Source organism: Alnus glutinosa, chromosome 5 (assembly GCF_958979055.1).
Source record: "Alnus glutinosa chromosome 5, dhAlnGlut1.1, whole genome shotgun sequence".
Classification (NCBI taxonomy): domain Eukaryota; kingdom Viridiplantae; phylum Streptophyta; class Magnoliopsida; order Fagales; family Betulaceae; genus Alnus; species Alnus glutinosa.
The window spans coordinates 13,108,761-13,122,266 of record NC_084890.1 but is presented as its reverse complement, the minus strand read 5'-3'; the positions used below and the strand labels follow the sequence as shown (position 1 = coordinate 13,122,266).

The window sequence follows — 13,506 nt, the reverse complement described above, 5'->3', positions numbered from 1 at the left end:
AATAAATCATCTACAAAGCCCTTTTTATTTTATTATTTTTTATTTGTTTTTCAGTAACAAACATTCGTTCTTTGCTTACAAAGTTTTTCTTAAACCTCCGCAAGGCAATTGGAGTCCCCCCGATATTAAGAGGTACTCGTTTTGCTACGTCTAAGTGCATTCTGTAGGCTAAATCATAGGAGGAGGAAAAAAAAAAAAAAAAAGAAGAAGAAGAAGAAGAAGAAAGACTACCCCACAACAAATTAAGTTGGGTTGAGAAACAGAGAGAGGGGGATGAGAATATAATTGCAGAGAAGGAGAAAGATATTGATGGTGCACTTGAGTGATGAATTTTTGAAATCAGAATTAAATTCTTATTTTGTTTGCGAATTTTGAAATTTGACTTTTTAGAAAAAATTGAATAAAATATGATTTGTTTATAAAAAGTTGAATAAAATATAATTTGTTTTTTAAAAAGTTGAATAAAATATGATTTATTTCTGAAAAAAGTAGAATCAGAATTATATTTTATTGTCAAAATTTCGTATCAAAACACACAATAAGTTGAGAAACAGAGAGAGAGAGAGGGATAAGAGACTTGGGTGTTGAGAAGGTTGGGGTTTTTGGGCAAAAGACGAATTTAATTTATTCCCATAGGAAAGGAATAGGTATTCCACTCCTTTTTGAGTGGAATACTTATTCCTCTTCGTAAGGGAATAGCTATTCCGTGGGAATAACTATTCCCTTAAATAATATACAACCAAACAAAAGAATAGATATTCCGTAGGAATAGCTATTCCTTTCCATGGGTCTAATCCACAAACCAAACGAGGCCCTAGTGTTTTTGTTAGGGAAAGACTTAAATATACAGTTTCAAATTTATAAATTTCCATTGGACCCACGATGTAGAAATCAACATTAGCAATGGTGCTTCCCATAGTCATCATGTTGCAAAGTCTTTTACGGCAACAGGCAACAGGAACGAAATAGAATTTTTTTTTGTTTTTGTTTTTGTTTTTTTTTGAACAAATACAAGAACGAAGAAAAGAAAAAATCAAGAAAAGAAAAGAAAAGAAGGATAATTAGAAAAAAAGCATCATAAACTACAAGCCGTTTTTAAAGTAGCCACCGAAACTACCAAGTGTAATAACATGACTCTCCAATCTACCAAAGCATGCAAAAAGGCCAATTTTGTTGAAATATTCCTATAATACCTTTGCAATGTGTCATATATTCAATTAAAATAAATAAATTAAAAGCTTTAAAAAATTAAAAAAAAAATTGGAAAAAAAAAAAGAGGGGTGGGGTGTTTCGGCCACCCTCAAAGAGCAAAATGGGGGTAGTTGAAACCACCCACAAGAGCCCCAGGCCACCCCCGTTTGGCCTGAGGATGGTTCGGCCACCCCTAAGGGCCAAACCCAAAACGTTTTTTTTTTTTTTTTTTTTTTTTTTGGGCCTTGTGGGGTGGCCGAACCAGCTCCATGGGCTACGATAATTATCTGTTTCATAGTTTATAGCTATGCATTTTGGATAATTTCTTTGAGGGATCAAATAAGACGAGAGTTATATGGACAAGGTCACTTTGGGTGAGACAAGACTTTGGCCTTGGTCTCAGCAGACTATTATTGGCCCAAGCTGACTAGTGACGTAGAACGTTACTTGGAACGGTAATTTAATTGCCAGAGGTCAAAGGTAGCCAAATGCTGGAGTGCCTGATGGCCCATTGCTTGACGTCAGCGTGAATTTTGTATGGGTTTACCTCGCACTCAGATGAGCATGGATTCTATTCTCTTGGTGGTGGATCGATTTTCTAGTATGGCTGATTTTGTAGCTTGCACGAAGACAATTGATACCACCCAAATTGCTTACCTCTATTTTCAAGATATCGTTCACATGCACGGGATTCCAAGATCTATTACATCGGACCGAGATGCAAAATGCATGAACCATTTTTGGAAGAGTTTATGGGAAAAGATGGGGACCAAGCTTAATATCAGCAGTGCTTACCACCCCCAAATAGATGGTTAGACTGAAGTGGTGAATCGGAGCTTGGAAATTTTTTTGAGGAGTTTGGCGGGAAATAAGCCGAAGTAGTGGGACGTGGCTTTATCAAAGACAAAGTTTGCTTACAACCGGTCCAAGTATAGAACAACTCAGCTGAGTCATTTTGAGATTGTGTATGGGTAGAACCCGTCGGGAGTCTAGACTTGGCACCCATACCCCGTATTGATCGATTGAGTATTAAAGCTGATGAGATGACACATCTTCGAGGGGTTCATAATTAGTTTAAAAAAGTGATAGAAGATAGAAAGACCAAGTACAAAGCATAATTTGACAGCCACATATGTAAGGTAACTTTTGAGGTTGGTAATTTAGTTTGGGTCGTACTCAAATGTGATCGTTTCTATCAATGAGTATATATAACCTAAAAACCAAGGGGTGGCCGAAAGGGGATGGCCCTTTGGCACTTGAAATGCCTCCCTAGAACCCGCTTTTTTAAAGTTTCTTAACTTGTTAGAGTATTCACAGTAGCTTTTCTAAAGGGGTCTGTTCCCTAAGTTTTAGGGAAAATTTCAAAAAAGTTACAAAAACCCCTCCACAACAGCTTTTATAAAATTTTCGTTTCCCTAGGAAGTGAATAGTGCTTTCCAATGCATTGGAAATCACTATTCACTTCCCATTCAATTGTTTATTCACAAAATATATTATCTATTTCATACTTTATCTTCTCTTTCCTACTTGTAATTAAAGTAAAAGTAAAAAAATAATATTTAAATGATATAGAGAAAAATGAACGGAAGCTGCTGTGGGATATTTTTTGATATGAAAGTAAAATGTAGTTTTGTTCCCAATACTTAAGAAAAATGGTTGAAAAGCTGTTGGAAATGCTCTTAGATATCCGACCTTCTTTTGGTTGTAGCTACAGAATTTTGGGCCAAAACACCAACCCTACGAACCAAAGGAGACAAACAAAATCATAAATTCGACATTATCTACAGGAGAGCAACTCAATGACATTATGTTTGCATTCTCAATTAAAAGTCCAACATCACTGGAGAAATAATTGTTACATGTTGATACCTTAGTTCATCGAGTTACTGTCATGTTGATTTATGCACCGACATCCAAGCACAACCATGCAATGATCATATAAATCCATTGATCCACATCCCCGCCATGAGCGTCATTTGCATGACCTTCCATTTCAAAGTGACTTACTTTAATTGTCAATAGATACAGATTTACCCCTGATTTTTTTCCGTTTTTTATTTTTAGTTTTAGTATTTTTTAGAATTTTTTATTTTATTAAAAGTACTTTGGTTATTAGAGGGACATTGATTTTTTTTTTTTTTTTTTTAGTAATTTAGAGAAATATTATCCTAATTAAAAATTTAAAAGAAACTTATCAATTAAATAATAATTTGAGAGCGTACGTAACATTTTCTTTAATAATTAAGGAAAATTTCACTTATTACTTCTGATCTTTTATCAATTTTGAAAAAAAGCATACAAACTTTAAAAAGTGTTAATTTAGAATATTTATCTTTCAATTTTTTTTTTTAATTTCAATTCTCCGATAGAATTTTTCGTTAAATCCTATTAAAATTTTCAAAATACCCATGTGTGTAATTATTTTTCTTTTTTTTTTTTTTTAAAAAAAAAAAAAAATTTATTCAAATTTTCAAAGATTCAAGCATATGTATTTTTGTAAATTTTGTTAAATTCTAACAATTTTTTTTCCTTAAAAAAAATGAGGGATATTTTGAGAATTTTGACAGAATTTAACGAAAAATTTTAACAGAGGGTTGAAATTGAAAAAAAAAAAAATGAAAGATAGGTATCATAAATTAACATTTTTAAAAGTTTAAATACATTTTTTTTAAATGTGATAAAAAAAAAATTATAATTGAAATTCTCCCTAATAATTATAAAATTACATACGCACAAAGTACCAGAGTGTGTTAGATGATCGTGGTTGAGCTATACATTTTGGAAAATGATAAAAAAAAAACAATAATTACACAATTTTTATACAACTATTATTGACATAGGGTGAATCCATATGATGATAAACCCCACTCCATATGAGTGATAATTGTTATATACAAATTGTGTAATTGAAATTTTTCTATCACTATCATACATCTATATAGTTGACGGATAAAGTGGGAAGGGTGGGAGGGAAACCAGTACATGCATTAAATACCCAAGAATGTTTTTTTTTTTTTTTTTCTTTTTTCTTTTAATTCATATATATTTTTTTTTTTCTAATTATTATCAATTTCAAACAACTCTTTGACCAAGCAAAGCAAGGAGACAAAGACCATCTCACAAGGCGCTCCAAAATGACCCACCACGAGTCTTAAAACAAAGCTTCTCCCCTCCTTATGATGATAAGGTTGATATTAACAGACGTTGTTTCCGGGAAGCACCACATGCTTTGGCTCAAAGACTCTCCAAAGAATGGTCATGATCAGAAATGTCTTACTTTGACCAAAGCTAGCCACTATAAAACCATGAGACCAATGCTGCTACTTCCTTTCACAACACCATGAATAATACCATGCCTAGTTCTAGTGATCAATGGCTGCCATTCTATGACCAAGCCATTGATGGGGCGCAGCAGCCGGTGCTTTCTCATGGACCCACTGACACCATCTCAAGCCCAAGCAACTCACCCGGCGCAGCCAATAATGGTCAGCTGACTCCAAAAGGCAGTGTGTCAAAACCAGCCAGAAAGAGGTCCAGGGCTTCCAAGAGAACACCCACCACCCTCCTCAACGCCAACGCCAACAATTTTCGAGCCCTGGTGCAACAATTCACGGGCTGTCCTAGCGCGGCCATTTCCTTTGGGAACCAGAAAGGGCCAGTCAACTTAGACTTTGGAAGAGGGAGAGAAGAAAACCAGCGGATTATATCTTCATTAATGACAGCACCTTTTACTAACAATCAACATTACCATCAACAATCTCAGTCTCAGCAGTACTATCAACACCTTCATCATCAACAGGAGCAGCAAGGTATGTATTCATGTGGCGATGTTTTTGTTTCTCCATCTAGCAACGTTGAGATTGGTGACGGGTTTGGAATGGACGATCATGTTTCTTTGCATCATCAAATAGCGATGGATTCTTTCTCTGGTGATGCGAATAACACTGGCCATGGTGGGTTCTTTTAGGAAATTATATATAGTGGACAAAATTAGTTTCTTGACTAGCTTTTAGAATAATTAATGTTCATAGATCATCGATCAATCAGCTTTGTAGATTGTCGTTCGATCTACTTAAGTACTTCATAGGCGTATGTATGTATGCTGTCATGAGAATAGCATGTACTCTCATATATGGTTCCATGTCTCAAACATATTGGAAGTATGGATGCATGGTACCATCTCATGTGTTCTTTTTTGTTTCATTTGTTGTTGTTTTGTGTTTGAATTCTTATATATATATTTGGCCATGGACAGCCCTTTTTCTTATGAGAGTATCCGGGTTTTCCCCCGACATGTGCAATTCCGACAATTATTGATAAACCATGGAATAACCTCAAGAAGATTATTGTGCAAGTAGAACTTTCAACTATGCGAAGTGTTTATCTAGCATTTTTTTATCCTAATCAAATGGGAAAAAAAAGGGCTACAAGGAAATAAAAAACTAAAAGGGAGTGTGCTCCCCATCAACAAACATAAAAAGAAAAATAGCGTACGTTGTAAATAAGAACAACAAATAAGAATTGAGCCAAAAAAATACCAGATCCTTATATTTTATATTAAAAGCCAAGAAATAAGCAGCACAAATTCACAATACGGTTTTTGAAGTAGAACAAGAGTTGGTATGCTTGCAAGCAGCAATAATAACAATCGAGTGGATGCCGTTAAAAGATTAGCACCGTTAATTACTTCGGAACGTACGGGATCCGCAGAAGAGGTTTATCTGGCATTGGCTAGCTTTGCCTTTTGAATTCCCCCTCCTTTAAATATTGGCTATATATGCACACGCAGCACACTTCTTTTGAAACAAATATATATCATGGGTTTAATTAATGGAGGAAGTCTTGTGGGTTATGGATAGCATTTAAGACGGGGGGTTAATTTCATCAAAAGTGGCCGGGATTGAAAAGAGTTTCATGCATTCAATTCACACAATCATCTTCTAAAGCTTTCTTAGATCTTTTTCTGTTGTAAGAAAACTGAACTAATTGAAAGAAAGTCTCACTTTTTCTTTGTCGCAGTTTTTTTTCTTCCCCCTTTTTATATATTTTATCTTATGTACTTTAATTAAGTAGGACTTGTTGGATAATGCATTCATACTGATTCATTACATGATACATGAGCCGCATGTGAAATCGATGGAACGCTTATTTATTTAAGTTTTAATTACTGTGGTGGGAAATTATATCGATTTGATGCAGCGCGCAACATTTCAACACTGTGAATGCACACAATTAGCTATGCACTTTATATGATTAGGGGTTCTAGAGCAATTCATGTTTGAGTGTCAGGTTGGATCGTATCTTGATATGAACATAGGTTAATCATAATCTGACTCATTCAATTAAACGGGTCAAACTCATCAACCCTAATCTGCTAATTTCGTGTTGAGTAGATTGTGTCAATAATTGCTAGTCTTAAATGTTGTGCGTTAGGTTCGGATCATTTCGATGCGTGTATAAGACTATATAGATTCACCTTAATTCAACATTTTTAATTAAACGAGTCAAACTTCTCAATCTTGACCCGTTAGTTTTGTGTTAGATTCGTATCGAATTTACAAATCGTGTAAAAAATTAACAACTGAACTTATACCGGTCATAGTTTTGACTTCACAAAAACCAATCCGTTGTTGCTCAGAAAAAAATTCCATTACGTTGTTCTAAAGTACCAAAATCAAAGCAATACAAAAGTGAAGCCTTTTCTCATAAGACAAGTCTAATAGGTTTCGTCATTCATGAGCGAGTGCTGCGGTCAATAAGATTGACTTGAGTGAGAAAAGGGGTAAGGATTGGAGTGCAAAACAGGGCAGCTATGCCTTACCCATCAAACTATTAAAGTCTATCCACATCTATGATGATTTTGACTCTTGGCGTGAGGGTTGCATTTGACTGAGTAAAACCAAGTGTTTTTTTTTTTTTTATTATATATTTTTGTATTTCTATATATTATCGATATTTCCATTCTTCTCAAGAAAAAAATAAAAAATAAAACGGATCACAATATTACCTCTGAATTAAATAATATTCTTTGTGATTATTAGTATTTTAGTTTATCATCAGTTCATGTAAACAACTATTCGGGATATACATGGAGTTTACCAGCTAGGGCATTACGTCAACATCGTACTGGTTAGTTCATGTATATATATATATATATATCAACTAATACGAAGTAACCAAAGCGATCGATCGATTTATATATAATATTAAACAGTTTGGTTTTTTCTTCAACGTTGACCTGATTTGTGCATTCACAGAGAACAATAATGTTTATAAGGAATATTTCAACAGTAAACATTAATGTATTTTTCTTCAACATTAATTAAACAATTTGTTTTTAAGGAATATACTGTTATGGCCTACAAACTGGATTAGCATGGACTGCGTCACTGTACAGTAGTCTACGAAGGAAGGAGGCATTTGGTTCGCAAAAGAGTGATTCTAGAAGAATCCACCTCACCTATGTTAAATTACTGTTATATTCCTTTAACAGACCCGCGTGTATAATAGATCAGGATGCGTCTAGAAGCATCTTTTAGCTGCCTTTCGATTGTTTGTTTGTTTTTATTTTTTATTTTTTTTGTAAATACAACATAGGAAAAACCTAAAAGTGCTCAAGGCATCGTAAAAGAAGAAATGGATTCTCTTTCAAAGTATGGAGAAAAGGATCCAGAGCACAAAGAAAAATTAGGAATACAGCTAGATAAAAATCTAGTTGCGGCCCAGTTTACCATATAATGGACACAGAAGTTTGCGCTTCTGTTAACATGTCTAGCCGATCAGCCAGATGTTGGTGGAATAGCCAACATGATCTGAGAGATAATAGGAGAGATTCTCCAGTCTTGAGTGAGAGTAGGCTTTTGAAAAGATAGCGCCAATGGTAGAGAGTCTCCTTCAATCTAGTATAAACTGCGACAGATGTAAAGTTAGGGCCAACTGAATATATTCTAACTGAATTGCCTGTTTAAGAGGGGAAAAGAGTTGATAGAAGGTAGACTGAGAATTCAATTGTAATCAACTATTAGAGAGATCGGGCCTCTCCAAGAGCCCTCCAGTAATATTCGTATTATTCGGTCCTTTTTAGCTTGCCTTTTCCATTTTTCTGCAATTCACTAGAAATTACCTTTACATATACACGTACGTACGCCTGCAAAAGAATGTGAAGAAACTTCTTTGTACGGTTTTGGGCGGCCATGATAGCTTCAGCAATGAACTTCGTTTCTTCACAAGCCAAGAGAGCAAGTGCAGGTGTTTGGGTGAAGGCTGTTGGCAGAAGAAGTGTTGTCTTGACCGGGGATAGAATCATGACTTCTTTTTTTTTTTTTTTTTTTTTTTTTTTTATTTTTTTTATTTTAATTTTTAATTTTTATTGAGGGGGACAAACAATAAATAAACCATAAATAAATAATATATTAAGATTTAAGATTAAATTAGTATATAGAAGATAAAACTAGTATCTATTTAATGTTAACAAAATATAAACAAAAGAAAATACACTGAATAATTATTTCTTAATATATTTTAATTTTTAACTCAATCACTTATCAAAATGAAATCCTAAGTTGTTTTAGATCTCGAAAATCATATATTTGAATATGTAGTAAATTTTGTAGCAATTTCTCTTCCGAGTACAACATTAAAGAGTCAGTCAAAAACTCATCTTTAATTTTGTTCCAAAGCCTAGTTTTGATAGTACTCATGGTTGAAAATGCTTGTCCTGTAATTGTAGTAGAAACAGAAAGTGTAAGCACAAGTACAACAACTCAAAAAGCAAGTTGATAGAAAGTTGATCTTCCGGTACTTGCCAACAATTGGCACAATTGAAAAATATTTGATAATCCCTGGAAGTCTAAATGTTGATGTAACAACGGAAGTAAATAAATACCAAAGAAACATAGAAAGCTAGAATTTAATAAATAAAATGTCGGGTTAAATAGAAATTTGGTTGGGCACGGGAAGGCTCGTAGCCATTTGATAAAAAATGGGCAAAAATATTAAGTTAGAAACGTTAGAAATTCAGTACAGAGTTGTGGCATTCGAACAGGGGATAAACGTGTCTGAACACAGAGGATGTGCCACGTATCAGTTAGGAGCGTGTGTGGGAAAATGAACGGCCAGGATCAGTCAAGAATGAATCTCGATTGATTGCGTTCAAACGGAAAAACATCTCACGTGTCTTTCATTGTGCGGGTTAGGTGAGGCGCGACGCAATGAGACACACATTTAAGGTGTGTGATGTGATCACGTTTAAATGGTGGAATATCCACTCTCTCTATGCCAGCATCAATAACATTATCTATGCGAATGTAGGGTCACCACATTCGCACAGGCAGATATACGAGTCAACAGTCTTAGTAAGTATAGAATTCACTGACTTTTCACAATCAGACAACTTTTCATTTGCTACTATGAGTTAACGATAACATATAACTCAAGTTTAACATTTCTTTTAAAAACATACCGTAATTGATAAGGTAAATATTTTAGTTATGAAAACCCTTAAAACATACTATTTTGTTGTGAATATATGTGCACGATCCAATCCATCACTTCGAAACATACATTTATAAACTCATCTAATTCATACACATATGTACATCATATAATTCAACTACACACATATACATGCATTCCACTAACTTCGACGAACACCCGTGTGTGCATCATATGTAACTAAAACTATGTTTCTTTCTATTTTATATTCAGGCATTTCAGTCAGCTTATTTGTGTTAAGTGAGGTATTCCTAGTGTTTTAAAAAGAAAAAAATATTCATCTTTGAGATTGTATCTCTAATGTTGTAATGTCTTGAGAATGATCAGATATCACCATTAATGATTCTATTGAAAAGAATTGGGGCATCACAGTATGGTATCAGAGCATTTTGATCTAAAGACCATTGGAATTGAACTTACCTACAAATAGAGAGATGACACGAGCTATTTTTAATAAAATATTCAAAACCTATATAAAAGACTTTGTTTGAGAAATTAGAGATAACAAACTATTAATCTTTGTTTACATCAAGAATGGAAGAAAGCACACTCATCACTCTATGGAGTCGATATATGGAGGACGAAGAAAAGCAATCAAGAGCCCACCTACAAATATAGAACCCTTAAAGAAAAAGGGAAGCTCTTTTGGGAAGCATGTTCAACTAACGAAACAAAGGGACGCACTTGATTGACAAATAGAGATGATAGAAGCACTTACCAGTCTCGTGTCTAGTTCTTCAATAGAAGGAGCCAGATGGTATGGTGGATTTGGGTCATTAGTTGACTCCAACTCTGTGGAAGTACATGAGAATTCTAAAAAGAATTCGAACGTAGGGATAGTAAATAAGGGGAAAAGATCTTGCTAATTAAAAGGAAAATTTTAGGACCTTTAATAGGGCGAATTCATGAGGGCGTATGCTGCGAGCACTTGTAAAATAAATATCTGAATTTATAAAATGTCTCCTTATGAGACTAAGGAATATAATGGTTTGTAAAGCCTAATATATGTTTATGCTTGTAATAAACCAAGTCGTTTTGTTTGATTTTTTTTTTTTTTTTTTTTTATTGAATGTGTTGGTAAAGGACCATGCCACCTTGACGTTATCCACTCCGTAATGAGAATCAGGGAGCACCTAGATGGTGATGTTGAATTTCCTGCCCTACCACCACCATTTCACAATGGTTTGAATTTAGCTTTGCCCAATTTATGGCCGAAACTATGAGGCAATTTGTGAAGGTAATGGTGTGAATTCCTCAACCCGTTGAGAGATTTGAGCATGTATGTTGCTTAATGCGTGACTTTGCTTGTCAGCTATTCGGTATATTCGATGGAACACAAGGACACTCAGTAGCTGAAGGCTGGATTATGGACCTTCAGCTATTACACGAAACACTCAGTTGTACTGATGAACAAAAATTTAGGTACACTAGGTTGACGCTGACAAGCGAAGCTGTGAGATGGTGGAAATCCATAGAAGAACTGCTGCATCCGGAGATAGGACTGGAAACCACCATCAGTTGGGGATGGTTCGTTGAGGAGTTTAACATGCGGTTCTGCCTAAGAGCTCAGAGGTAGCTAAGAGCCATTGAATTTCATAACCTAGTGCAAGGCAGTATGACCGTGGAGCATTATTCCTCTAGATTTATGGAGTTAGCATGGTTTGTCACCAATTTGATTCTAGATGAGGAGTCAAAGGCAGAACACTTTGAGAATGGTCTTAACCCTTGCATTAAAGAGGGTCATGTGCCATGAAATCAGGGACTATGTTAGACTGGTTGATGTGGCATCTCTTGTTGAGAGGGGAATGCGTGAGTCATCTGCTGCTTATGAATTGAAGAAGCGATCGATGCTGCATACATCTTAATCTTCTAAGAGACTTGTGATGGGTAATGGCAATTGGCCAGTTGAAAGGAAGAACTTTCCTTCAGCGATGGGAAACCAGGGGCCTTCATGCCATAAGTGTGGGAGAGCACACTTTGATGATAGTAAGGCCAATGAGGTTAGCTGCTATCGATGTGGCCAAAGTAGCTATTTCAAAAGAAATTGTCCGATGGATGCTGCAGGTGGATCCAGACCAAAAGGAAACGACATTAAGAAAAGACGACCTGCTCAGGAAAGGGTGTATACGCTGACTTCGGTGGAAGCCATTGATGAGGATGAAGAGAACAATGATGTTGTGACAAGTACCATTTCTTTGTTTGGTAGCCTTGCGTGTACTTTTCTCGATTCAAGAGCTACACATTTATTCATCTCTGCATCATATGTTAAATTATGTCATATTAACACGCAATTTATAAGGTAAGATCTAGTTTTAGAAACCCTTGGAGGTGAAAGAGTCTTGCGTAGTAAGACGATAATGACCTATTATGTCCATATAGAAGGCAGAGTCTTGCCAACAAATTTATCAGTATTCAAAACGCTTGGGTATGAAATAATTCTAGGGATGGATTGGTTATCAAAATATCATGCAAGCATTAACTGCAAGAAAAATGAATTTGTTTTCCATTTGCCAAGTGTAGAAGAGTTTAGGTTTTGCGGTTCTCGAGTGCGGGCTACCCCACCTCTTCTTTTCGTAATTCAAGGTACAAGGGGTGCTTGACAAGTCACGCTCGCATTTCTAGCTTACGTAACAGCTAAGCCATAAGTCGAACGAAAACTAGAAGACATTCCAATAGTGTACGAGTACCTTGACGTCTTTACCGCATTTTCATGAGGATTACCACATAATCATGAGATCGAATTCACCATTGACTTAATGCCAAGAAATATTGGTAATAAAAGAACCAATCCTCAAGGAACCGTATCGAATAGTGCTAGCTGAACTGAAGGAAATAAAAGAACAACTCCAAAAGTTGTTGGATAGAGGCCTCATACGCTTAAGCATATCACCATGATGATCGCTAGTGCTGTTTGTGAAAAAGAATGATGGAATTATGCATTTGTGCATAGATTACCAAAAGCTGAACTACATGACCATAAAAAATAAATATATTTTTCCAAGGATGGACAACCTATTCGACCAGCTAAAAAAGGAAAATGTATTCTCAAAGATCGATCTTCAATCAAGATACTAACAACTTAAGGTGAAGGAAGAAGACATACATAAAACGGCGATTCGAACAAGGTATGGTCATTATGAATTCTTAGTTATGCCATTTGGGGTGACTAATGCTCCACCAGTGTTTATGGACTTGATGAATCGTGTATTCTACATGTACCATTGATTGGTTTGTGGAAGTGATTTTCGATGGTATTTTAGTTTACTAAACTAATCGTCAAAAACCTGGTGACCACTTAAAGACGGTGTAAGGTATTCTAAGAGAACAACAGTTGTTTGTCAAACTCAAGAAGTATGAGTTTTGGTTGGAAAAAAGTCTAATTTTTTGGTCACGTAATCTCAAAAGACGGTATTGTGGTTGATCATAGCAAGATCGAGATTATGGTCCAATAGGAATGGCCAATAAACGTCCATGAACAAGGGCGGAGCCAGCTTTTAGGTTTTGGGGGGGGCCAAATTGAAAAAAAATGATTTGGGGGGCCAAAACTATATTTTTTTTAAAAAATAGGGGTAAAAATTAATTATTATTGTTTTTTTTTTTTTGGGGGGGGGGGGGGGGGGAGGGGGGGGAGACCTTTGGCTTGGGGGGGCCAAGCCAAAGTGTGGCTCCAGCCCTGTCCATGAAATTCGTAGTTTCTTGGGGTTGGCGGGTTATTAATAGAGATTTGTAGAAGGCTTTACCACTCGTTCTGGTCATTTGACCGCTTTAATAAAAAAGAATGCTCACTTTGTACAGAGTGATGTATGCGAGGCAGATTTTGAA

At 35.5% G+C, this 13,506-nt stretch overlaps 1 protein-coding gene across 1 annotated transcript; it reads left to right on the top strand.

The window, feature by feature from the left end:
- Window positions 1–4,504: 4,504 nt before the first annotated feature.
- On the top strand, window positions 4,505–5,458 carry LOC133868651 (VQ motif-containing protein 22). Its single transcript, XM_062305588.1, has one exon. The coding sequence runs from the start codon at window positions 4,532–4,534 to the stop codon at window positions 5,156–5,158; it is 627 nt and encodes a 208-aa protein (XP_062161572.1). The 5' UTR covers window positions 4,505–4,531; the 3' UTR covers window positions 5,159–5,458.
- The last annotated feature ends 8,048 nt before the right edge of the window (window positions 5,459–13,506 follow it).

What these genes read in the sequence shown, in the direction of transcription:
- LOC133868651 (XM_062305588.1), top strand. Translation starts at nt 4,532, where the DNA reads ATGAATAATACCATGCCTAGTTCTAGTGATCAATGGCTGCCATTCTAT.